Source organism: Rhinopithecus roxellana, chromosome 12 (assembly GCF_007565055.1).
Source record: "Rhinopithecus roxellana isolate Shanxi Qingling chromosome 12, ASM756505v1, whole genome shotgun sequence".
NCBI lineage: Eukaryota > Metazoa > Chordata > Mammalia > Primates > Cercopithecidae > Rhinopithecus > Rhinopithecus roxellana.
In genome coordinates this window covers 8,376,835-8,400,104 of record NC_044560.1, presented here as the reverse complement: position 1 = coordinate 8,400,104, position 23,270 = coordinate 8,376,835, and the positions used below count along the sequence as shown (strand labels likewise).

Below are 23,270 nucleotides of genomic sequence, written 5' to 3'. Positions count from 1 at the left end.
AATTGTGACTGTGATGTATGCCAGGCCTGATCTTGCTCTGCTATCTGGACTCTTCCACAGGGACCCTCACTACCAGTTGGGTTTTTTGTTTTTGTAGAGACGGGGTCTCACCCTGTTGCCCAGGCTAGTCTCAAACTCCTGGCTTCAAGCCTTGATCCCCCCACCTTGGTCTTCCAAAGTGCTAGGATTACAGGTGTGAACACCATGCCCCGCCCTCATTGCTAGTGTTGCTCTGTTTTGTTTTGTTTTATGATGGAGTCTTGCTCTGTCACCAAGGCTGTATTGCAATGGCGTGATCTCGGCTCACTGCAACCTCCACTTCCCAGGTTCAAGTGATTCTCCTGCCCCAGCCTCCCGAACAGCTGGGACTACAGGTGCCCGCTACCACACCCAGCTAATTTTTGTATTTTTAGTAGAGGCACGGTTTCGCCATGTTGGCCAGACTGGTCTCGAACTCCTGGAATTACAGGTGTGAGCCACCACACCCGGCCCTCACTGCTAGTGTTTTGATGCTAAATTCAGCTGGTGAGATTGGGGACAGTAGGCCTCAAGGGTGTGTTTTGGGACCCTCTCCCACCTCCTGGCCATGCCTTTCCCTGCTCATTCCTTGGCTGCCTGGTGGGGAAAGCTCTGGGGTCCAGCAGGGCACCTCAGGCATCCCTAAGAAGAGAACAAAGGCGTATGGGAGTCCCTGGGGCTCATGGGCTGCAGGCAACAGACTCCTGGGGTTTGGCAGCAGCAAAGCTGTCCCCCACCCCAAGGGCTCACTAGATGCTTCCTGGAGGTCCCCTTGGTGCCAACTAACAGAAGGGGAGGCAGCATTGGTGAGGGTCTCTCCAGGGCTGAGGGCCTAAGTGAGTAATCCAGGGGGTTCCCTGTCTCTCTGAAGCCCTTTCATTCCTCCCTTGCTTGGCCTTAACAAATCAGCCTCCGGAGCCGTTTTGTGTTGCTTGTTTGAGATGGAGTTTCGCTCTGTCGCCCAGGCTGGAGTGCAGTGGCGCCATCTTGGTCCACCTCAACCTCTGCCTTCTGGCTTCAAGTGATTCTTCTGCCTTAGCCTCCCAGGTAGCTGGGACTACAGGCACATGCCACCACTCCCGACTAATTTTTGTATTTTTAGTAGAGAGAGTGTTTCACCATATTGCCCAGACTGGTCTCAAACTCCTGACCTCGTGATCTGCCCGCCTCAGCCTCCCAAAGTGCTGGGATTACAGACGTGAGCCACCGTGCCCGGCCTTTTCTTTTCTTTTGAGACAGGGTCTCACTCTGTCGCTCAGACTGGAGTGCAGTGGTCTTACTGCAGTCTTGAACTCCTGAGCTCAAATGCACCTCCCGCCTCGGCCTCTCAAAGTGCTGGGATTGCAGGTGTGAGCCACTGCGCGTAGACTGAAGCCTTTCCTGAGGTTCTACTGGGGCCCCAGGTTCAAGACTTCTAGTCTCCAAGATTTTCTCCTGCATTCAGGTTACTTTCTAGGTGACTGCTTTGTGGCAGGCCCTGGGCTAGTCATGCCTGAAGGTGTGGCACCCTCTCAGCAGGTGAGGTGGAGCGGGCATTGTGGATTTTACTAGGTGGGACGGCTCCTCTTTTTCTGGTGCCAGACCACCTCCATGCCACCTCGGCACAATGCACTGAGGACCTTCCCTCCTCCCCTGTGCGTGATCCACACTGGGACAATGAAGACGTTCTGTCTTGGCCAGGTGTGGTGGCTCACGCCTGTAATCCTAGCACTTTGGGAGGCCGAGGCAGGTGGATCACTTGAGCCCAGGAGTTCGAGACCAGCCTGGGCAACATAGCAAAACCCCATCTCTACTAAAAATACAAAAATTAGCCAGGTGTGATGATGCACGTCTGTGATCCCAGCTAGATCGGGAGGCTGAGGCACGAGAATCACTTGAACCCGGGAGGCAAAGGTTGCAGTGAGCCATGATTGTGTCACTGCACTCCAGCCTGGCAAACACATCACGGCTGTCTCAAAAAAAGAAAAAAAAAAAAAGTATGCCTCATTTCAAATAGTATAAGTTAAATACTGTAAATTAAATATCATGTAAGTTAAATATGATAAAACATTTCAATTTATATTTTTCTCGATAAAACGTTGCAAGATGTCACTATATTCTCATCACCCATAGCTTCCTATCCAAATCTTAATACTCAGTGGCACATTTGATATTTTTTCAAATGGCTTTATTGAGATATAATTCGTATACCACACAATTCTGTAGTTCTGTGGTTGTTGGTTACACCCACCAGACTGAGGGCTCCCCGAGGGTTGGTGCCTCAGCTTTCCCTTCACTTACTCATTCACCGAACATTGAGCACCTACCGAGTACTGGGGTTATGATGGCAAACTGGAGACAGTCTCTGCCTACTGTTTGGTGGGGGTGGAGTACTTAGTAACTGTCGTCATTATTGAGTGGTTACCTATGCTGGGCACAGTGCTGCTACTGGGTGACTGTGTCCCCAGGGCTGTCCCAGGCTGGGGGCCTGAAGCAGTAGTTATCATTTGAACTGAGTTAATCCACAGTGGAAGGTAACCCACTCCCTGCCCTAGGGCAAATGCTAAGCAGATCCAGGTTTTCCTGTGTTTTGTTGTTGGGTTTTTTTTGTTTGTTTGTTTTTGAGACAAGGTCTCTGTCACCCAGGCGGGAGAGCAGTGGTGCTATCTCAACTCACTGCAGCCTTGACCTCCAGGGTCCAAGCAATCCTCCCACCTTCCCACCTCAGCCTCCCAGGTAGCTGGGTCTACAGGTGCACACCACCATGCTCAGCTAAATTTTTTGTATTTTTTGTAGAGACAGGGCTTCACCACATTGCCCAGGTGGTCTCGAACTCAGCTCACGCAATCCACCTGCCTCAGCCTCCCAGAGTGCTGGGATTGCAAGCGTGAGTCACCTCGCCTGGCCAGTGGATCCGTTTAAAGCTCTGCCATCTGAGGTAGTTGAGGCTCTGCATCTGGCTGTCACCCAGCACCTCTGGGGTCCTCATCGGAGCCATTCATCTCCAATGAAAGCCAAGTGAGACAGAAAGGGTGGAGAGCGGTGGAGGTTGTGGCTTTCTTCCCTTCCTCAGCTTCAGGAATGGAAGGCCATGTTGTCTTGGCTGTGGCTTCAAAAACCTGGAATCCCAGCAAATTTGGGAGGCCAAGGTGGGAGGATTGCTTGAGCTTAGGAGTTTAAGAACAGCCTGCTGGGCAACATGGCAAAAACCCATCTCTATCAAAAATACAGAAATTAGCTGGGTATGGTGGTGCACGCCTGTGGTCCCAGCTACTTGGGAGACTAAATTGGGAGGATCACTTGAGCCCAGGAGGTGGAGGCTGCAGTAAGTCAAGATGGTACCACTGCACTCCAGCCTGGGCGATGGAGTGACTCTGTCTCAAAACAAAAACAAAAAACCAGGTTTGATAACCAATGGGACCTCTGGGCTGGGAGAGCCAGGGAGGGCATGGGGTCCACTGCTGAGCACGGGGCTGCCAGGACCATCCCTTCTGCTTTGCTGGAGAATGCCACCAACTGAGAAACCAGCTTTTCTGTCCCATCCCATCCCCGGAACCCGAGGAAGCGAAGCAGCTGGGCCAGGCACTGTGCATGTCACTTCCCCATACAGTGTCTCGTTCAACAGGTAAAACAGAACCTGCCAAGGCAGGGACCTGTGGGGGTGCCTGGCCCAGCCTTATGCTCCGTGTGGGCGTCCTAAGGGAGCCAGCCCTTCCTGGACAAAGGCAACTGGTTAGCATAGTTCCATTTCCTTGACCACACCAAAATATCCACACTTTTCCCTTCAGGCCACACCTGGAGATGAGCATCCTGCCATCCCGTGACCTGCAGGAAGGAGCAGGAGGTGTGAGCCAGGGAGAGACGCCACCTGCGGAGGCATTTAACTTGGTAACATGTTTGCCATCAGCAACCATGGCCCCATCAGTATGGCAGAATCCCACTGATGAGAGTCACCTTTATTGTAATTTTTAAAATTTTTGTAGAGATGGGGTCTTGCTATGTTACCCGAGCTGGTCCTGACCTCCTCGGCTCAAGTGATCCTCCCGCCTCAGCCTCCCAAAGTGCTGGGATTACAGGCGTGAACCACCATGCCCGGCCTCGGCCCTTCTCTTCGGGAGGAACCTGGGGGAGGTTCCAGGCATTGGTAAGCCCCCTGGTGACAAGCAAATATAGCCATTGTTGATTTACCAGGCACTTACTGTGTGCCAGGTGCCGGGACGCGAGCCTCCGTGCTCATCTTGATCACGGCTATGTTCTGAGGCAGACGGTGTTATTGGTCTCATGGGATGAAGAAACGGCTTCAGACGTCTGCTCAAGTCACAAGGCTCACAGTGGCTGGGGCACACTTGGAGCTCGGTGTGCAGGACACAAAGTCTGTGCTCCCTGCCACCTGCCTCCAGCATCTGGATGTCACCAGCTCCTTCAACAGGGCTCCAGGGACCCAGGCCACCAAGTTCTTCCAGCCCCAGCAGTTTGAACCCTCCCTGGGGCACTGAAATGAGGCCTCCAAGGGAGAGGAGACTCAGGTGTGGATGAGCTGCAGGCCAGCTGCTCTCTGAGGGTAGGGGCTGTATTGCCTCCACCACACAGGGCACTCCCCAGGGGGAGGAAGGAACCATAGCTCCTGCCTGAAAGCGCTATCACCCCAAAAGCTGGTGTCTCCCAGGAGGGAGGGATTACATCAGCCCATCAGAGAAGGGCCTCCAGGCAGGGGCTGTGTTATCCCGTCTCACTCTTCCCCACCCGGCACCAGTTCAGGCCCACACATGGCACTCATGTAGCCATATTGTGCCCCCAGATCTTCAGGCTGAAAGGGCACCTACTGGTCCCAGGTAACTGGTGTGGAGCCAGGTCCCAGACCCAGGTGGAGCAAGACATCTGGCTGGCACCTGAGGCAGGCACAGGCCAGGGCAAGCTGGGGCTTGGGACCTGGGGGTAACTTACCCTGAAATCTCAGCAGGGCCAGAGGCTCAGGAAAGTCACTATTCAGGATGGTGAGAAGGGAGCCTGGGCCCAGCAGGGTTCGGGCCACTCCTGAGGGTGAAGCTGGACTGCCACAAGCCCTGGGCCCCCAGCACGGAGGAAGGGGACACGGGTCGCCAACGTTGGCCAGGCATGGGGTGGCTCCCGCAGCTGGAGGGCCTCGTGTTGCTGCTGCTCCTAGCTGGGCAAGTTGCTCAACTGCGCTGAGCCTGTTTTCCCATCTGTAAAATGGCCATAAGAATACTCCCATCTTGGCTGGGCGCGGTGGCACACCTGTAATCCCAGCTCTTTGGGAGGCTGAGGCGGGCAGATCACCTGAGGTCAGGAGTTCGAGACCAGCCTGGCCAACATGGTGAAACCACGTCTCTACTAAAAATACAAAAATTAGCTGGGTGCGGTGGCGGGCGCCTGTAATCCCAGCTACCCGGGAGGCTGAGGCAGGAGAATTGCTTGGACCCAGGAGGTGGAGGTTGCAGTGAGCTGAGATCACACCATTGCACTCCAGCCTGGGCAACAGAGCAAGACTCTGTCTCAAAAAAAATAAAACAAAAAAATAAAATAAATAATAATAAAAATAAAAACTCCCCCATCTCAGAGCTGGCTGTGAAGACGGGAGATCTCGCGCACTGGCGGCAGGCGACGCAGCCCGCATACAGTAAGTGTGCAACTAACAGCTGCATGCCAGATGTCATCTCGGGCTCCGTGGGTGACCCTAGGAGGACGGGGCAGGGGAGACTGGCCCTCTCTGCTCACCTGGGTCTCAGAGGTGTGTCTCGCCTCCTCTCTCCAGCAAAAGGCTCTTCCCCCAACCAAACCCCATCCCCTGCTGCTGGGTGTGCCCCAGGACCTTGTCCTCGGCATTGGTGTGGCTTTTCAGGCTCCTTGGAAGCAGCCCAGACACCCAACTCCAGGCCTCTGTACCTGCCCCTCCCTTTTCCTGAATTGCCCTCCCCCCTGCCTTCAAGATAAAGCTCAAAGGCCACTCCTCTGAGAAGTCTTCCCTGATTGACTCTCCTGGGGCTGGTCTCATCTGCTCATTTCCTGACCTTTCTACCCTCTGGTCATGGTAACCGTCTCTTCTACTGGAAGGCAGGGTCTTAGAGCTGGTTCACCACAGCCCAGGTGTCTGACACGGCCAAGGCCGAGCGGAGGGCTGCACTCACCAAGTATCTGCAGTGCCAGAATGACCGCGGCACTATCTCCCTTCTCTGGGGTTGGGAAGCGAGATTCTAAAGGCAAGGCTCACTCTGGAGACGCAGCTTCTCTCCCCAAGACTACCCCACCGGATGCCCCAAGTCCCTAGTTCTGGTTTTCCAGAGCTAGGGTTGGGTGTGTGGGGTGAGATCAGGCCAGCAAGGTGGGTACCTGGTGCCTCTGTGCTCCAAGCACCTGAGGGTCATGACCCCCAGCAAAGTGGAATCAGACAGGGTCTGGAGCCAGGCGTGGTGGTGAGCATCTGTAGTCCCAGCTCCTCGGGAGGCTGAGCAGGAGGATTCCTGGAACCTAGGAGTTCGAGGCTGCAGTGAGCTATGATCGCACCACTGCACTCCAGCCTGGGCTAAAAAAAATTTTAAAAATAAAAAAACAGGGTCTGGAAAACACTGAGTTTGGGGGTCCAGGAAGCACTCAGGGCTCAGCCCTGCCTTCCTCTCCACTCTCCCACCTTGCTTCTGTACCCGCCACTTCTTCCTCCTGCCTTCAATCCTGTCTTTCCCTTTGATATCTCCCGCTCATCCTTCTGACCTGTCACCTTCTCTAGGAGGCTCTCCCTGATCTCCAAGGAGATCTGGTTGCTCCTCTTCTCCAACTAAAAGTCCTCAAAACTAACCTTTATTGAACCCTTACTATGCGCCAGGTTTGGGGCTAAACTCCATAATGTCAGCATCTTATGTAATCCTTGAAGGGACGTAGGAAGTGGTAGTACTGTCCATTTCACAGATGAGATAAGCTAAGCACCGAGGAGCTGCAACACAGAACCCAGATCCGACAGAACCTTAACCACTCTGCTTCTTCCTGCGCACCGAGGGGCAGGCTCCCCGTGGGGAGTCTCTCTCCCTGCTGCGTCCCCACAGCGAGGTGTGGGGCCTGTCAGAAGAGGGCACAGACAAGCAGTCTAAAGAAACCAGAGGCCCCAGGAGGCTGGGCCAGGGATACAGGCAGATGTGGTCCCCTCTGCTTGGCTCATCCTGGATCCCCATCCATATCCACCACTGGTCCCCAAAGCAGCCCCGATCCCTCAGCACCTTGGGGAAGGAGCAACAGAAGCAGGTCTCGTGGGGAGGTACCGTTTCCTCGGTTGTCTTTTTTATTTTTTTGAGATGGAGTCTCACTCTGTCACCCAGGCTGTAGTGCAGTGGCACGATCTCAGCTCACTGCAACCTCTGTCTCCCGGGTTCAAACAACTCTCCTGCCTCAGCCTCCCAAGTAGCTGGGACTACAGGTGTATGTCACCACACCTGGCTTATTTTTGTATTTTTGGTAGAGACGGGGTTTCACCATGTTGGCCAGGCTGGTCTCGAACTCCAGACGTCAAGTGATCCACCCGCTTCTGCCTCCCAAAGTTCTGGGATGACAGGTGTGAGCCACCACACCCGGCCTGTTTACTCAGTTGTCTGGAGTGGAAAGGACAGTCCTGAGTCCAGCAGGCTGCAGCTGTGGCCCCTGGGGTGAGTAGGCAGAATGAGGTAGGTGGTAGGAGGGGCAGCCTGTCTCCTGAGAGGCCCTGGGGTCTCCGCTCCAGCCCCGGCCTTGAGGCTTCAGGGTCTACCTGAAGGTGTGTTCCCAGAGGGGACGGTTCGATCCATGGGGGATCCAGAGGCCACCCACACACTGATGCAGAGCTGCAGCACCATCACTGCCCACACCTCCCCCTGCCTGGTGTGGCATCCGGTGGTCCCCGTCCTCCCGCGCTCAGCCGGCCTCGGTCAGCTGGGGAGGAGGAGGGGCTCAAGCTCCGAGGCAGCGGCGCTGTGCCTGTACACCAGGAACTGGATGGAGATCTGGGGTGCCGTGGTTAAGGCCAAGCTGAGCAGACTGGGTTGGACCTGCCCCGGGGGCCTTCCACTCCCGGGAGCTGCCTCCCTCTCCCCTCCCTCCCACCCCTACGCCGCAGCTGGGAAGGGCCAGCGATAACCTCCTGGCCTCTACCTTAGCTGTGCCCTCCATTCAGAACGCCTGTCGGGCTCCTCAAGCCCTAGCCAAGCTCCATTTGTCTCCAAGCCCAGCAGCAACTTCTCCCTCCCTTGACTCTGGCCCAGGATCTTCTCTTCCTCTCACCCTGTGGCATCCTGGAGCTTGCCAGGTGGCTGGGCCATTTTGGGGGCACAAGAGCCTAAGCTTTCACTTCTCCCTGCACCCAGCAGGGACTTAGCAAATATTAAAACAAAGGCCATGTTTACTTTCTCCCAAATGAGACCCAGATAACGCTCTGTCCAGCCTTCAGCAAACACTTTCTGAGCCCTCACTGATCACGGGGTCCTGTGGGGAGTGTTTCCAGATACCTCGTCTTACACAATATCCGGATGAGACAGCAGCTGTTAACTGAGGTGAAGACAGCAGCACAGAGAGGTTGACCATGTGCCCTGCATCACACAGCTAGGAAGCAGGGGAGGAGCCAGGATTTGAACCCAGGTTTGTCCGACCAACTCGTGTGTGTCTCCACACTCCAGCTCTCATCCACACAGCCTGGAACATTCCTCTCCTGCCTTCGCCTGACTAACTTCTCCTTCTCTGTCAGGTCACAGGTTCAATGAGACTTACAGGGGCCTTTGCTGCCACTTTAACCAGGACAGCCCCTGGACAGCCCCTGGACAGCCCCTGGCTAGACGCTTTTGTTTTTCTCTGCAGTAACTGGTGCCACTTAATTCTTTGATGATAACGTTGTGTCCTCTCTGCGCCCCCGAACTGTAAGCTTCTAAGGCACGCATGGCTGTTCTTGCTCACTCATGGCTCCAGGGTCCGGCTGGGTGCCCAGCACACAGGTGTGCGGAGGGAGGGAGGGAGAGAGGGATGGCTGGACGGATGAAGAGAGGGATGGACAGATGAAGGAGGGACGGACGGATGAAGGGAGGGACGGACGGATGAAGAAGGGACGGACGGATGAAGGGAGGGACGGACGGATGAAGGGAGGGACGGACGGATGAGGGAGGGACGGACGGATGAAGGGAGGGACAGACGGATGAAGGGAGGGATGGACGGATGAGTGCTGAAGCTGTGCGCAGGCAGGGGCGTCCTTGCCCACACCCCCACCACCAGCCCCACACGCCCTGAAGGATACGATGGTGTCGAGCAGCAGCACGCCCAGGCTGCCCACAAGCCAGGGCAGGTGGTGCAGCAGGTAGCTGCCCTCACTCTGGCCCTCCTCGGGGTTTTTGAGCAGCACGCTCAGCCCATACAGCGTGTTCCCCAGCATCACCAGCGCGAACAGCGAGTAGGAGATCCCCTGTGTGGACTTCCGGAGGAACTGAGGCAGAAGGAGTTTGGGTCAGAGATCTCACACAGGCCTCCTGTCACTCTGGATTGTAACTGTCCACATGTCCACCTGCCCCACCACAGTGCACCTGCCCTGAGCTCCTCTCTCCCTGGGTGCCCAGTATCTGACATGGGCCCGACACACAGCAGAGCCTCCTCTCACCCACAGACAAGCCCTCCCATGCCCCTGCCCGGGTCCACAGGAGACCGTGGCTGTGCCAGGCCTGCTGGCCCCATGCCACCCTGCATTCCACCCCACACAGGCTCTAGCTGCCCAGCAAGCCTCCCCTCCCCGATTCCCCAGCGTCTCCTCTCCCCTCAGGCCTCCAAGCTCAGCCCCTCACCTTCCCCTGAACTCCTACTCCTCCAAGACACACATGGGTCTCTTGCAGCCTGGCTGGCAGGCCACATCACGCCTGTTTTCCAGAAGCAGAAATGGAAGCTCGGAGACTGGATTAACTTGCCCCAGCCAACAGTGGGAGTAGCCCAGGCTTTCTGAACCAAGGCTCCTAAGCTGTGCTACTCCTTAGCCCAGAGGGCCCAGGTGGCCAGGCCGGCTCTCCTCTACTTGGCCCCACCCAGCCCCTGCTGGAGGCTCACGTTGGTGCGGATCTGAGGCAGCCGGGAGAGCAGGTACAACACACTGGAGACGGAGCCGATGACGAAGCCAATGATTTCCTGCCGGGTGAAGGGCTGTGCGGCAGAAGGGGGCACTTGGTACCTCATAGGAGCCAGAGGTGATCCCCCTCCCCACTTAGTGCCCACGAGGCTGTGCAGGGGAGAGCCCTGGGGACGAGCTAGCCTCCATCCCTTCTACCGCCACACCCACGGCTCACCTTGCTGCCCGGCTCCACAGACAGGAGCGCCCGTCCCCGGAAGGCTTCCCTTGGGGCAGCCACGGGCCCAGCAGCGCTCAGCAGCGGTGTGGCGCATGCCGTCCCCATGAGGAACAGCAGCATGGAGTTGATGGGGGCAGACACTGCACATGAGGCAGGAGGGAAGCTGAGGTTAGATGGCTGAGTGGCAGTGGGGGGAGGCTGAGTCCCAGCCTTGCCCCTCAGGGGCTGTGTGACCTTGGGCAAGTGACCTAACCTCTCTGAGCTTTAACTCTTCATCTCTTCAATGGGTACAACAGTACCCTTCTCCTAGAGTTATAAAGGTGAAACGCTGAGGGCAGGGAGGTCAGGAGGGGTTATACGAAGCAGAAATGCTGAAGAAAAACAATCCTTCCCAGGTCCCTCCCCATGTCCGTATGGCCTCAAGCTGACCTTGTATCCTGCTCCTCCTGAAGGCTGGGGCAGAGGCAGCCTGTGTGACTTGTCCTCGTTTCCCCAGCTCCAAGCCCAGGGCTAGACACAGAGGAGGAGCTGGAGCTGTGCCTGCTGAATGAGGCCCTGGGCGAGAGGAACCCGCCTGTGGTCTGGGCCAGGATACACTCACTGCCCTCAAGTCTCTATCTTGGCCGATGAAGCCTCAGGCTCTTAGATAAGGCCCGGGGGAGCCTTTCCGAGGTTCGGGTTATCACCCAGCCATGGGAAACCCGCTTCCTCCCACACTCCAGGCGCCCCCGTCGCCCACGGCCCCCCGTTGCTGGTGGAGCATCTGACAGAGAGCGGTCGCCATACTCACACGGAGAGGGGCGTTTCCTGAACTTGTAGTAAAAGTACAGCGTCAGCATCACCAGGTCTGCCGAGACGTAATACACAGCTGTATATGTCTGTAAGAGACGCGGGGGGCCCGGGGATTGGCGCGGTGCCGGGATCTGGGACCGCGCCCCGGCAGCCCTCTATCATATCCCAGCTGGGTGACCCTGACCGAGTCACTTCGCCTCTCTGAGCTTCTGTTTCCTTATCTGGCAAGGAAGAGCTCACAGTTCCCACCGGGCAATGACAGAACAGGTGGGCAAAAGACCCAGGAAAGATCTAGCCCAGGACGTGCCAATGAGCTGGCAGTCAGTGCCAGCAGTCAGGACAAAGCAGGACTCCGCGGTGAAGTGACGGCTCTGGTTTTGCCTGACGCCAGGGGAGTCAGAACTATCTGGTCCCACGTGGGAAGACAACGCCTTCCTGATTGGGAGCCCCAGCTCTGCCTGCCCACAGGAGTGGGATGGCACCTGGGTTTCCCACAGAAAAACGCCTTTCCTCCTCGAGGGGCCCACCCTCTGGAAGCTTCGTCAGCATTCCAGCACCCTGGAGGCGGAAGACCGGAAACCTTTCTGTTAGACACGCTCATACTGTAGATGGGAAAACTGAGGCCCAGAGAAGAGCAGTGGCCTGCCCACAGCCACAGTTCGGCAGACAGAAGGATGGGCCCTCACAAGATGCAACGACGGGTCAGGGTTCTGGAGACCAGGTGGGCCAAAGAGCCTGGCATCTCCTCAGGCAACCCTGCAGGGTGAGCCTGGGTTAGGGTTAGCGCCACCCTGCCCGGGTACCGGCCCACCTGCAGGGGCAGCTGGTCAGCAAGGAAGGAGCCGATGAGGTTGCAGGAGTCTCCGCCGATCCAGCCCAGGAGGAACCACAGGGACAGCGCCTGGTCCATGTTGCCCGTCTTGTAGGCTTTGATGAACTGGCTGTGGAAGAGGAAGAGGAGGGGACGCATGTTCAGGCCACCTTACAGGGAATGCTGCCTTACAGGGGACACCGCCCAGAGATGACCATGGGGGAGTGAGGTGGTAATGGAGAGGAGATGGCCTGGGGGCCCACCCTCCCCATGGGCAGGATCCTCAGGAGCCTTCTCAGCTCTTTGGAGGAGTCTCCCGGGGAATCCCTTCTAAGCCGAGGGCTCCACGGCTATGCCTCTCTCCAGGGAAAGCCCCAGCCTTACTCAGATTCTCCTCCACCACACCCTGGGGTCTCCAGTGGGGATCTGGGGCTTATGTAGGGTCCTGAAGTTTTGTGTTGGGCCCTGAGAACCGCTGCATAGAACCCTGGATCCTTTCTCCTATGGATGCAGGGAGGGGCACTGCAACAAGACTGGTGCTGGGGAAGGGGCACGCCGGGTCTCCAGGAGCAGCTGCAGCCAAGACAGGCAGAACCCCAGCCTGGTTCTCTTTAGAGGGCAACAGAGAAGGGCGGGGCTAAGGCGCCTGGAGCTCCACTATCAAGGTGGTGGGCTTTTGATCCCCTGGCTGTTTTCCCAAAGGTCCCCGGTGCTGGGACCCTCTTAGGACTTCTGGTCAGGTGCGGGTACGAAGCCAAAGCTGGCGGTGGCACTGAGGCCCAGGGCAGTTCTGAGCCCTCTGTATGTGTGTTGACTCATTCTGTCCTCAAGACACCTGTGCTGTCCAGTCTACCACAATGACCTCCTCACGGGGCCTGGAGGAAGCTGTGCCATACAGCTCGGATTCAACCCCTACCTGAGCCTCCGGTCTTGCTCTTAACCATTATACATACTGCCATTTACTGTTCCAGTTTCTTTTTAACCACCTGCATGCATGAAGGAAAATAGACAGACAGAAAGAAACTAAATGGTGGCCAGACATGGGATTGCTCACACCTGCAATCCCAACACTTTGGGAGGTCGAGGCAGGTGAATCACTCGAGGACAGAAGTTTGAGACCAGCCTGGCCAACTTGGTGAATCTCTACCAAAAATAAAAAAATCAGCCAGGCATGGTGGTGCACACCTGTAATCCCAGCGATTCAGGAAGCTAAGGGATGAGAATTGCTTGAACCCAGGAGGTGGAGGTTGCAGTAAGCTGAGATCACACTACTGCCCTTCAGCCTGGGCAACACAGTAAGACCCTGTCTCAAAAAAGAAAAGAAACAAAGAAACTAACTAAATGGCAACTCATCCCATCCATGATCCAAGCCAGAAACTAAGAAATGGGCATTGGCTGGGTTCTTCCCACAGCCAGTCCTTCCATCCGCCTCCCTCAGCCTCCTAACAAGCCTCCCTCCTTTCAGATGAATCCTCCCTTTCAGAAATCTTTCTAAAACCCCCATCTCAGCCAGGAGCAGTGGCTCATGCCTATAATCCCAACACTTTGGAGGCTGGGCGTGGTAGCTCACACCTGTAATCCCAGCACTTCAGGAGGCTGAGGAAAGAGAATCACTTGAGCCTAGATGTTCCAGACCAGCCTGGGCAACACAGCAAGACCCCGCCTCTACCAAAAAAAAAAAAAAAATTAGCCAAATGTGGAGTGGGGACCTATGGTCCCAGCTACTCAGGAGGCTGAGGTGGGAGGATCACTTGAGCCCAAGAGGTTGAGGCTGCAGTGAGCTAGGACTGCACCACTGCACCTCAGCCTGGAAGTGAGACCTTGTCTCAAAAAAAAATTGTCTTTAATAACAAATAAAAAAACTAAAATCCCAGTGTCACCAAAAATGGTCAGAGTCTTCCAGTGCTCTTCGACAAGGACCCCCGTTCTGAGAGGGGGCCCTTGCAAGGCCCCAGGCTCGTCGCCCCAGGACGGCTGTTTTCCTCCCAGCTCTGGTGTCGTATGTCCCGCCCACCCGTCCTCAGGCCCAGAGGCCTCGGAGTCACCTTTCCCATCTCAGGAAATGTCGGTTCCTCCTCTGGGCCTCCCCTGACACGAGCTCCACTGGCATCTTCTCCTTCCTCCTTTGTAACACTTGACATCCTCGTCCCTCCCAGATTCACTCAAATTTCCTGAGGACAGGGGGAGTGACGAGCATAGGCCCAGCACTGAGAAGGCCCTGAATCAAGGTTCATCCCATGGCCCTTACAGTAAAGCTCCTCCTAAGATGCTATGACTCAACTTGCCTTCATCAATTGCAGGAAAGTGATTCTGTCCCACTCAGGAGAGATGGAGTCCTAGGGAAGACCAGGGGGGCAGCCACTCTCCCTCCATCACTTAGGGCTCTCTCCCAGGCCTCCAATCCCCTCCCTGGTTAATCAACCAGCCCAGGCAGAAAGGGGGAGCCTCAGCCAGCTACTCGGAGAGTCCTAAGGAAGCTCTCACCCTTGGACAGGGAGCCTCCCACCCTTGGCTCCATCAGTCACCTATACCTGTCCAGACTGCCTGGTAAGGGTCTCTCCAATCCCCTCACCATTGATGCTTTCTGAAGGCTTCCACAGCCTCCAAGGCGGCCTCCCTGCCTCCACTCTCTCTCTCTGTCACTCTGCTCCTTCCTCCCCATCACTCACAGATTATCTTTTCAAGGGTACCAGAATGGAAGCTCTCCAAAGGCAAGGACAATGTCTGTTTGGCTTACCTGTACCACATCCAACATGGCACCTGGAACAAGGTAACTCAGTAAAAATGTCAAGCCTCTGAGAGGGTGCCCGGAGAAATCAATGGGGAAGGACAGTCTTTTCAACACCTGGCGCTGGGACAACTGGATATCCACATGTGCAGTGGCTCATGCCTGCAATCCCAGCACTTCTGGAGGATGAGGCAGGTGGACCACTAGTCAGGAGTTCGAGACCAGCCTAGCCAACATGGTGAAACCCCATTTTTACTAAAAATGCAATAATTTGCCAGGCATGGTGGCACATGCTTGTAATCTCAGCTACTCAGGAGGCTGAGGTAGGAGAATCACTTGAGCCCAAGAGGCGGAGGTTGCAGTGAGCTGAGATTGCACCACTGCACTCCAGCCTGAACAACAGAGCAAGACTCTGTCTCAAAAAAGAAAAAAAAAAAAATGAGGCTGGACTCCTACTTCACATCATTTACAAAATATAACACAAAATGGATCAAACACCTAAATGTAAGAGTTACATCTATATAACTCTTAGAACAAGAGATGCTAGGCATGATGGCTCATGGCTTTAACACCAACACTTTGGAGGCCGAGACAGGAGGATACCTTAAAGCTAGGAGTTTGAGACCAGCCTGGACAACACATTGAGACCTTGTCTCTACCAAAAAAAAAAAAAAAGAAAAGAAAAATTCAATTTTTTCACAGTAGTGTGATCTTGGCTCACTGCAGCCTCCATCTGGTGGGCTCAAGCAATTCTCCTGCCTCAGCCTCCCGAGTAGCTGGGACCACAGGCACGCACCACCACACCCAGCTAATTTTGTATTTTTAGTAGAGATGGGGTTTCACCATGTTGGCCAGGCTGGTCTTGAACTCCTGACCTCAGGCAATCTGCCCGCCTCAGCCTCCCAAAGTGCTAGGATTACATGCGTGAGCCACTGCACCCGACAAAAAAAAAATACATGGGGAGGCCAAGACGGGTGGATCACGAGGTCAGGAGATCGAGACTATCCTGGCTAACACGGTGAAACCCCGTCTCTACTAAAAAAATACAAAAAACTGGCCGGGTGTGGTGGCGGGCGCCTGTAGTCCCACCTACTCAGGAGGCTGAGGCAGGAGAATGGCGTAAACCGGGGAGGCGGAGCTTGCAGTGAGCTGAGATCCGGCCACTGCACTCCAGCCTGGGCGACAGAGTGAGACTCCGTCTCAAAAAAAAAAAAAAATACATGAATGTGCATAGCAACATTAATCATAATAGCTACAAAGTAGAAACAACCCAATGTCCATCAATGGGTGAACGGGTAAGAAAATGTGGCATACACAGAGTAAAACAGTATCCGCCACAAAAAGGACTGAAGTACTGCTTTGATACATGCTATGACATGGATGAATCTTGAAGACATTATGTTAAGTGAAAGAAGCCAATCACAAAAGGTCCTGTGTGATTCCATTTATACGAACCATGAAATGTCCAGAAGAGGCAAATCAACAGAGACAGAAAGTAGACTAGTGGCTGGCAGGGACTGAGAGGGTCTGGGAGGAATGAAGAATGACTGCTGATTGGCATGGCTTTCCATTTGGGCTAACGAAAATGTCCTAAAATTAGTTGTGGTGACAATTACACAACTCTGTGGCTATACTAAAATAACTTGTACATTGAATGGGTTAATTGCATGAAATGTGAATTCTCTCCCAATAAAGCTGTTAAAACAATGTCAAGCCCCCGATCAAACCCTTGTCTTTATCCCTCAGGATAAAGAGCACATTTCTTAACGGCACAGCATGCCCCTTAGGCCATAGGGCCTATGATGACTCCTGTGACCTCACCTCTCCCTGCCCTGACCCCTACACACTCTGTCTGCCATATAAACACAGCTGCCCCTTCTGTGTACATCTGCTGCTTCCTCTGCCTGAACTGCTCTTCCACACTCAGCCCCTGGCTCTCACCCCTCAATGCTGTCCTATCCTCGGCTTTTAGCCTAGATGCCAACACCTCCAGCTCCCTTCTTTTTTTTTAATTTCAATTTTTTTTTTTGGTAGAGATAGGGTCTCTACCAAAGAGACCAGTTGGCCAGGCTGGTCTTGAACTTCCGACCTCAAGTGATCCTCCTGCCTCAGCCTCCCAAAGTGCTGGGATTACAGGCGTGAGCCACTGTGCCTGGCCTCCAGGTCCTTCCTGACTGTAATCTTCTTCCGCCTCTGCAGATCGGGTGGGTGTCCCTCTTCTGTGCTTCACATAATGAAATAACAGCAGTGTCACCACTGACAGCTTTCAGGCTTGTGCAAACATTGTGTGAAGATCCTGAGTGGGCAGCTCTCCCTACACACCCACATGCCATCTTCATAGCAGCTGTCTCAATTAGGTAGCAACATTTCCATGACACAAGCAAGGAAACGGAGGCTCAGAGCAGTGAGGTGACACACCCAGGTCAGGATGCTCTTGACCCCTGTGCATCGTGTCCTCGCTCCCCGATCACAGCAGCGGCCACGCAATGTTGTGTTCACTGCAGCTATCTCCACCACCCGACTGTCAAAGCCTGGAGGACAGAGGCTGTGTTTGATGCGTTCCAGCCCTCCCACTCTCCTGCCCCATCTCTGACCAGCTGTGCCACCTAAAGCAAATTGCTTAACTTCTCTGGGTTTTGGATCCCTCATCTGTAAAACAGATGGATGGTAACTGTCCCTATTTCACAAGGTTGTTGTGAGGATTAAATGAGGTAGAAATACAGCAAGTGCTTAGAAGCAAGCCAGGTATGTGGCGGGCGCTCAATAAACTGTTGCAAAGGTGATGATCTCTGCATCAGCATCACCCAGCACAAGGTCTGGCCTGTGGGAGGGACCAGTGCAGGTCCCTCCTGGGTGGGTAGGAAATCAAGGGAGCACACCCAGCCTCCAGTCTGGAGAGGCCTGTGGCCCACCAGGCAACCCCTCTCTGAGCAGTAGCTAGAGCCACTGCCCCAACCCCACAGCCCTGCCCTGGTCCTGCCACCCAGACACTACTCACGGGAAGGTAGATGCAGCAAAGCAGAGAATGGAGATCAAGCCCAGGCCCACACTGGCCTCATCCCAGCCGTCCTGGGCACATTCACCCAGCACATCCCATATCCACTGGATGGAGCCATTAGGGCAGCTGGAGAAGTTGCGGGAGCCCAGTTTCTTCCAGACCATGGCTGTGGAGGAGGGGCCCCCGGCCAGGCGGGTCTGCACGGGAGGGAGGGTGCTGGTGATCCGAGGTCGGCAAGGGTTCTACAGGGAGGAAGAGAGGAGGCTTTCAGCACTGGGAGGTCCAGGTCCTATTCATGGTCATCCCAAACAAAGCTCAGCCCAGCCTTTTCACCGGGTGCCTCGCCTGGAACCAGAGAAGGGCAAAGACATAATCCTCACCCACCAGGACCTGATCAGCCCCCAGGTACACGGATCACAGCAAACACATGCCAGCTACAGACACGTGCAGGCAGTGCGCTGGATCTACGGAAGGGACAGGTGTGTTCAAATCCCTGCTTCACCACCCATTCATGCCAGACTTTGGGCAAAGACTCAGCCTTTCTGTGCCTGAGCCCTCTCATCTGGAAATGGGGTCCTCAGAGCGCTCCTCCCACATACGGTTGTTGTGTGGGTTCAATGAGTTCATACAGTGTGATGAACTGAGCCCTCCATGTTATCTTTTCCTACGACTCTTGAACACTTAGGTTGGTCCTAATTTGTTATTATTGTAAATTACTCTGTAAGGATCTGCTGAGGCCAGGCCCATCAAGTTCATCTAATTTAAAGCAGGTTGTAGCCAGGAGCGATGGCTCATGCCTGTAATCCCCACACTTTGGGAGACCAAGGCGGGAGGACAGCTTGCGCCCAGGAGACGGAGACCAGCCTGGCAGCCTGGGCAACATAGTAAGACCCTATCTCTAAAAAAAAAAAAAAAAAAAAAAATACAAAAATTAGACAAATATGGTGGTGTGCGCCTCTGGTCCTAGCTACTCATGAGGCTGAGGTGGGAGATCACTTGGGCCTAGGAGGTAGACGCTATAGAGAGTCACGATCTCACCAATGTACTCCAACCTGGATGACAGAGCAAGACCCTGTGTCGAAAAAACAATCACAAAAAATAAGGGCTAGGCACTGCGCCAGCACTCTAGGAGGCTGAGGCGGGAAAGATCACTTCAGCCCAGGAGTTCGAGAACAGCCTGGGCAGCTGTCTCTACAACAAAATTCAAAAATTAGCCAGGTGTGGTGGCACATGCTTGTAGTCCCAGCTAGCTACTCAGGAGACTAAGGTGGAAGAACTGCTTGAGCCCAGGAGGTGGAGGTTGCACAGCAAGCCATGATCGTGCCACTGCACTCCAGCCTGGGCGATACAGCCGGACTCTGTCTTAAAAGAAAAACACACACACACACACACACACACACAAACCATAAAGCAGCTTGCCCCACACAGATGAGGCAAGTGGAGAAGAGGAGCAAGGGATCCCTGGGTTTGCATGAGTGACAAGGACTCAAGTTTGGGACACTGCAGCCTGTATTCTCCCAGGAGCTCACAGAGCATGGGGGAAGCCTACCAGCAGGGAGTCCACAGCCACCTCCTCACTGTCACACTGAGCCACCTCCTCACTGTCACACTGACAAAGCCAGAATATGGCTGATCACAGAGGTGGGCAGGGCAGGCCTCTCCCGGTACCCGGGCACCCTGGACAGTGCGTAGGGCAGTCATTGCCTGCGTGACACCTTAGAGGGAGGGAGGGAAAGTGTGGCTTGGCTGGGCCATCTCTATCAGCGATCGTCACCACAGCTCGGACCAGTGAGCCAAGCCTCCTGCATGCATTCATGTTTCATCTTCACAGCAACTATGAAGTGGGGACCACTGATATCCACAAGGAGCCTGAGCCAGAGTGCGGAAGTCATGTGCCAAGGCCACCCAGCCAGGAAGCTACAGAGTCAAACCCAAGACTCAGACTGACACCCCTGCTCATGGCCACCTGCCACACCGCCCGCCTCAGGTGCCTCTGTCACCAGCGAAGCAGAAGCCTTCTGTGGCTCCCTAGCAAGCAGACACAGAAAAAGAGAGAGAGAGAGAGACAGTGAGCCTCTGTGGTCTGGCATGACTGCACAGCCACAAAGTGTGCTTCCCCTTTTCTCCCTGTGCTCAGAGGGGATTTCCTCACGCAGGTGGAGGCTATCTCTAGCTGCCTTCATTCCCACTTGTGTCAGGAGGCCTGGACTCCCCAGCTAGTCCCTGGCTGGCCCCACAGAACTGCTGAGGACACAGAGACCAGGGAGCACCAGGAGGGAAAGGAAGTGAGTCAGCACCTCCTCTCAGGAAGCCAGAGACCCTCAGCCCTAATGTGATTCGCCATGGGCAGAGGCCCTGGACCTGAAGGTAAGGGCGCCCCAGGTCACTGTCAGCCCAGCTCACTGGACTACCTCCAGGGCCCGGCACAGGCAGGGAGGCTGAAAGCCTCTTGTGTCTTCGTGGCCCACCTGGGAGACCATCAGCATAGCTGATGTTAGAAGCCTTCACCTGATGCCCCATCTCCGGCCCCTGAAAGGCCACTCCAAATTAGCATAGGGTCCAGGTGTGGCCGGGCGCAGTGGCTCACACCTGTAATCCCAGCAGTTTGGGAGGCCGAGGCAGTTGGATCACTTGGGCACAGGAGCTGGAGAACAACCTGGCCAACATGGTGAAACCCCATCTCTATCAAAAATACAAAAATTAGCTGCGCGTGGTGGTGTGTGCCTGTAATCCCAGCTACTTGGGAGGCTGAGGCAGTAGAATCACATGAACCCAGGAGGCAGAGGTTGCAGTGAGCCAAGATGGCACCATTGCACTCCAGCCTGGCTGACAGAGCGAGACTCTGTCTCAAAAACAAAACACAAACAAAAAAACCATATAGTCCAGGTGAGAACTACACATTTGCAATGCCAAAGGCATTTCAAATCAAGTCCTCATGTTCTCAGCCACCACTCCCAACTGGGCTGCAACCCCACACCCCCTTGCAGAGTCTGAAGACAAGGCTGCAGCTCATCCACTGCCATCCCCACCACTCCCCAGCAAGGTCGGGTATACTGTGCTCATTTGACAGGTGAGGCTGAGCGGCCTTGGAAGTGAGTTAACCTGCCTGAGCCTGTCTATAAAAGGGGGTTAATGACACTCCTTGGGGCAGCTGTCCTGACTAAATGCACATAAAGCTTTCAGCCCCTGTGCCAGACGACACATGGCAGCGACTGTTTTCAGGATGAGAGTCCAGCATCTCAACCACCTTGGGGGCTCTCACTTCCCCCTTTCCCCAGGTTAGGGAGGAAATGAAATGGACACATCTCAGTATGTGTGTGTTGGGGGGTTGTCTCGAGGAAGGTACCTTGGTTTATGGAGCCTGCAGCCTGTCTCTCACTTCCCTCTTTCCCTAGGTTAGGGAGGAAATGAAATGGACACATCTCAGTATGTGTGTCTTGGGGAATTGTCTTGAGGAAGGTCCCTTGGTTTATGGATCCAGGATACTGGGTGGGTGGCCCCCTGACCTTGGACAGGACCCATATGCAATCTGGAACTCAGGACACTTTGAGACACACCTGATCCCCGAACAGAAGGGCCTTGCTCTGAGGGCCATCCTGCGTAGTTCCTGTCACCTAGAAGCCAGGCATGGGCCCACTTCCCGTTCATACAGCACTGAGCAAATGGATGCCCAAGGTTGCAATGGAGCTTGACCTCATCTGTAAGGATGGCAAGGACCCCAGAAGGGGTACCCTGGAATCACCCTTGGAGGGTGCATGTTCAAAATTTGGAGTCAGTGCACCTGGGCTGGGGCTTAGAGATTCTGCGTTTAAGAAGTTCTCCAGCGATTCTGCTCCATCCGGTGCACTTTGAGAAAGGCTGGGTTGGAGATGGCATCTCCTGTCACACCCAAACTCTCCTCCCTGATCCCAAGCTGAGTCAGGGATGCTTCAGGCACATGATCACAGCCGATCATGTGTCCACCTTTGTCTAGAGAATCAAGTCCAAATTACCTGAGGCTAGGCCTCAAGTTACTCCAAGAACTGCCCTCCCAACCCTATCTTCTGCCTCCTGACCCAGGTCTTCAGTCATTTCAGGTCTCCAGGCTTTTGCACCTGCTATCTCTTCCCCTAGAAGTGTCCTGCTCCCCTTCAAGGGCCTGGTCATGAAACAAGAAGACTCACTTCTAAATTGCCCTTTCAAAGATGTCCCGTGAGAGCTGGCTGGATAAGACCTGCCACCTTCCCCTCTCCCCTCCTCCACACACCTGAAGAACGCTACCACCGTCCTCTGCGACCAGTGTCCTTGAAACACACTCTCCCCACTCCGGGTTGTGCATTTCTTATTCTCCAGGTCTAAACACACCTAGAGGTTCAGCAAATGTTGAGAGAGAGGGAGAGAAAGAGAGGCAGAGAGAAGGACAGAATGAAGAAGACAGGAAATAGGGGTGAGGAAAGGAGAAAGGGGGTAAAGAGACAGAAGAGGAAGGAAAGGAGAAAGGAAGGAAGAGGGGATAGCTGTGAGCTTGAACAGTCCAGGGTTGAGGAGAAAAGCACTCTGGAACAGACCTGGCCGATGCCTACCAGTCTGGAACTCAAGTGATGGAGCTTTGTAGTGCTCATCTGAAAAGTAGGGGAATAATGCAATACCCACCACCTAGGCTGACTGCAGAGTTAAATGAGACAATCCAGGCCAAGCGATTACAAGGGTGCCTGGCACAGGCAGGCACTCAACACCAACAGCCCAAAATGACTATTATTTGTTCTCGCTGTAGCGCCTCCAGTGTCCAGGCACACAGGTGCCGTCAGTAAGCCTTGATCAGACATGACCTGTGACCCCGGCCCAGAACCTCTCACACTTTAAGACTCAGACTGTCCATGCACACGTTTGGAAACCTACCCTAAGCACGGCGTGGGAGGAGGCAGTGTGGGTACTCGTCCCTGCAGACCTGGGGAGAATGTGAGGGGAGGAGCGTCCCGGCTCGGGGCTACCACCCAATCCAGGCCTCGGCGTCCTCGGCCACGGCTCCCTCCTGGTGACTCAGACCGGTGCGGGCCGCCTGTTTGGAGGGATAATGATAGGACAGCTGCTGGGGCCAGCGCCGCGAGGGCCCCTCGCCCGGCCGGCCCGGGAAAAACGAAGCAGCCATCAGATACCAAGGAGCCGGTCGGCCGGGACAGGAGGTGAAAGGGGACCCGGCCCCCAGCTCCTGGCCAGGCCAGCTCGAGAGGCCGCGCTGGTCGCCCTTGAGGTGGGGGGCCACGGGACTGCGGATTCCCAAGAGCCACCCAATCCCGGCCCGGAGCCTTGCCCCAGGATGTCGCCCCACAAGGAGGGCGCACGGGCCCGGACAGTCCAGCGGCTGGAGGAGAGGGCTGGAAGGACGTGGCAGGGAAGCCCAGGAGCCCCGACCCCCAGCCGTGGAGTTTACCACCTGTCCCCGCGCCGGCTCACCACGTCCAGATCCGCCGCCAGGGCCCAGCTTCTGGGTCAGGGCCCGCCGGGTCAGCTGACCGCGCGCCGCCGCCTGGCCCCGGGAACCGCAGGCCCCGCCCCCACGCCGCTTGCGGGGCGGACCCGGCCTGGAGGCGCCCCTGGGGCCGCGCCTGGTGTCCCCCCACCAACCACCTCCGTGCTCCGCCCCGGCGTGGGCGGGGCCCTCCGGCTCCCAAC

The 23,270-nt window shown here is 55.3% G+C and overlaps 1 protein-coding gene across 4 annotated transcripts; it reads right to left on the bottom strand.

Annotated features, from left to right (window-relative positions):
- Positions 1-7,251: 7,251 nt before the first annotated feature.
- SLC66A1 (solute carrier family 66 member 1) lies at positions 7,252-23,206 on the bottom strand. 4 transcript variants are annotated; one of them, XR_750373.2, is made up of 10 exons: positions 23,052-23,206; positions 22,497-22,656; positions 17,619-17,860; positions 11,893-12,022; positions 11,080-11,167; positions 10,287-10,429; positions 10,051-10,143; positions 9,257-9,442; positions 7,748-7,979; positions 7,459-7,641 (listed from the first exon to the last, which is right to left on the bottom strand). XR_750373.2 is itself a non-coding variant. In XM_010385552.2 (9 exons), exons 3-9 carry the CDS (start codon positions 17,780-17,782, stop codon positions 7,905-7,907), a joined length of 879 nt encoding a protein of 292 aa, XP_010383854.1. In that variant the 5' UTR covers positions 17,783-17,860; positions 22,497-22,656; positions 23,052-23,206; the 3' UTR covers positions 7,252-7,904. The 4 variants fall into 4 exon arrangements, 3 of the variants coding, with proteins under 3 accessions (XP_010383854.1, XP_030768832.1, XP_010383855.1); XM_010385552.2 differs by having other exon boundaries at positions 7,252-7,979; XM_030912972.1 differs by having other exon boundaries at positions 7,252-7,979; positions 23,032-23,141.
- Between the last annotated feature and the right edge of the window lie 64 nt (positions 23,207-23,270).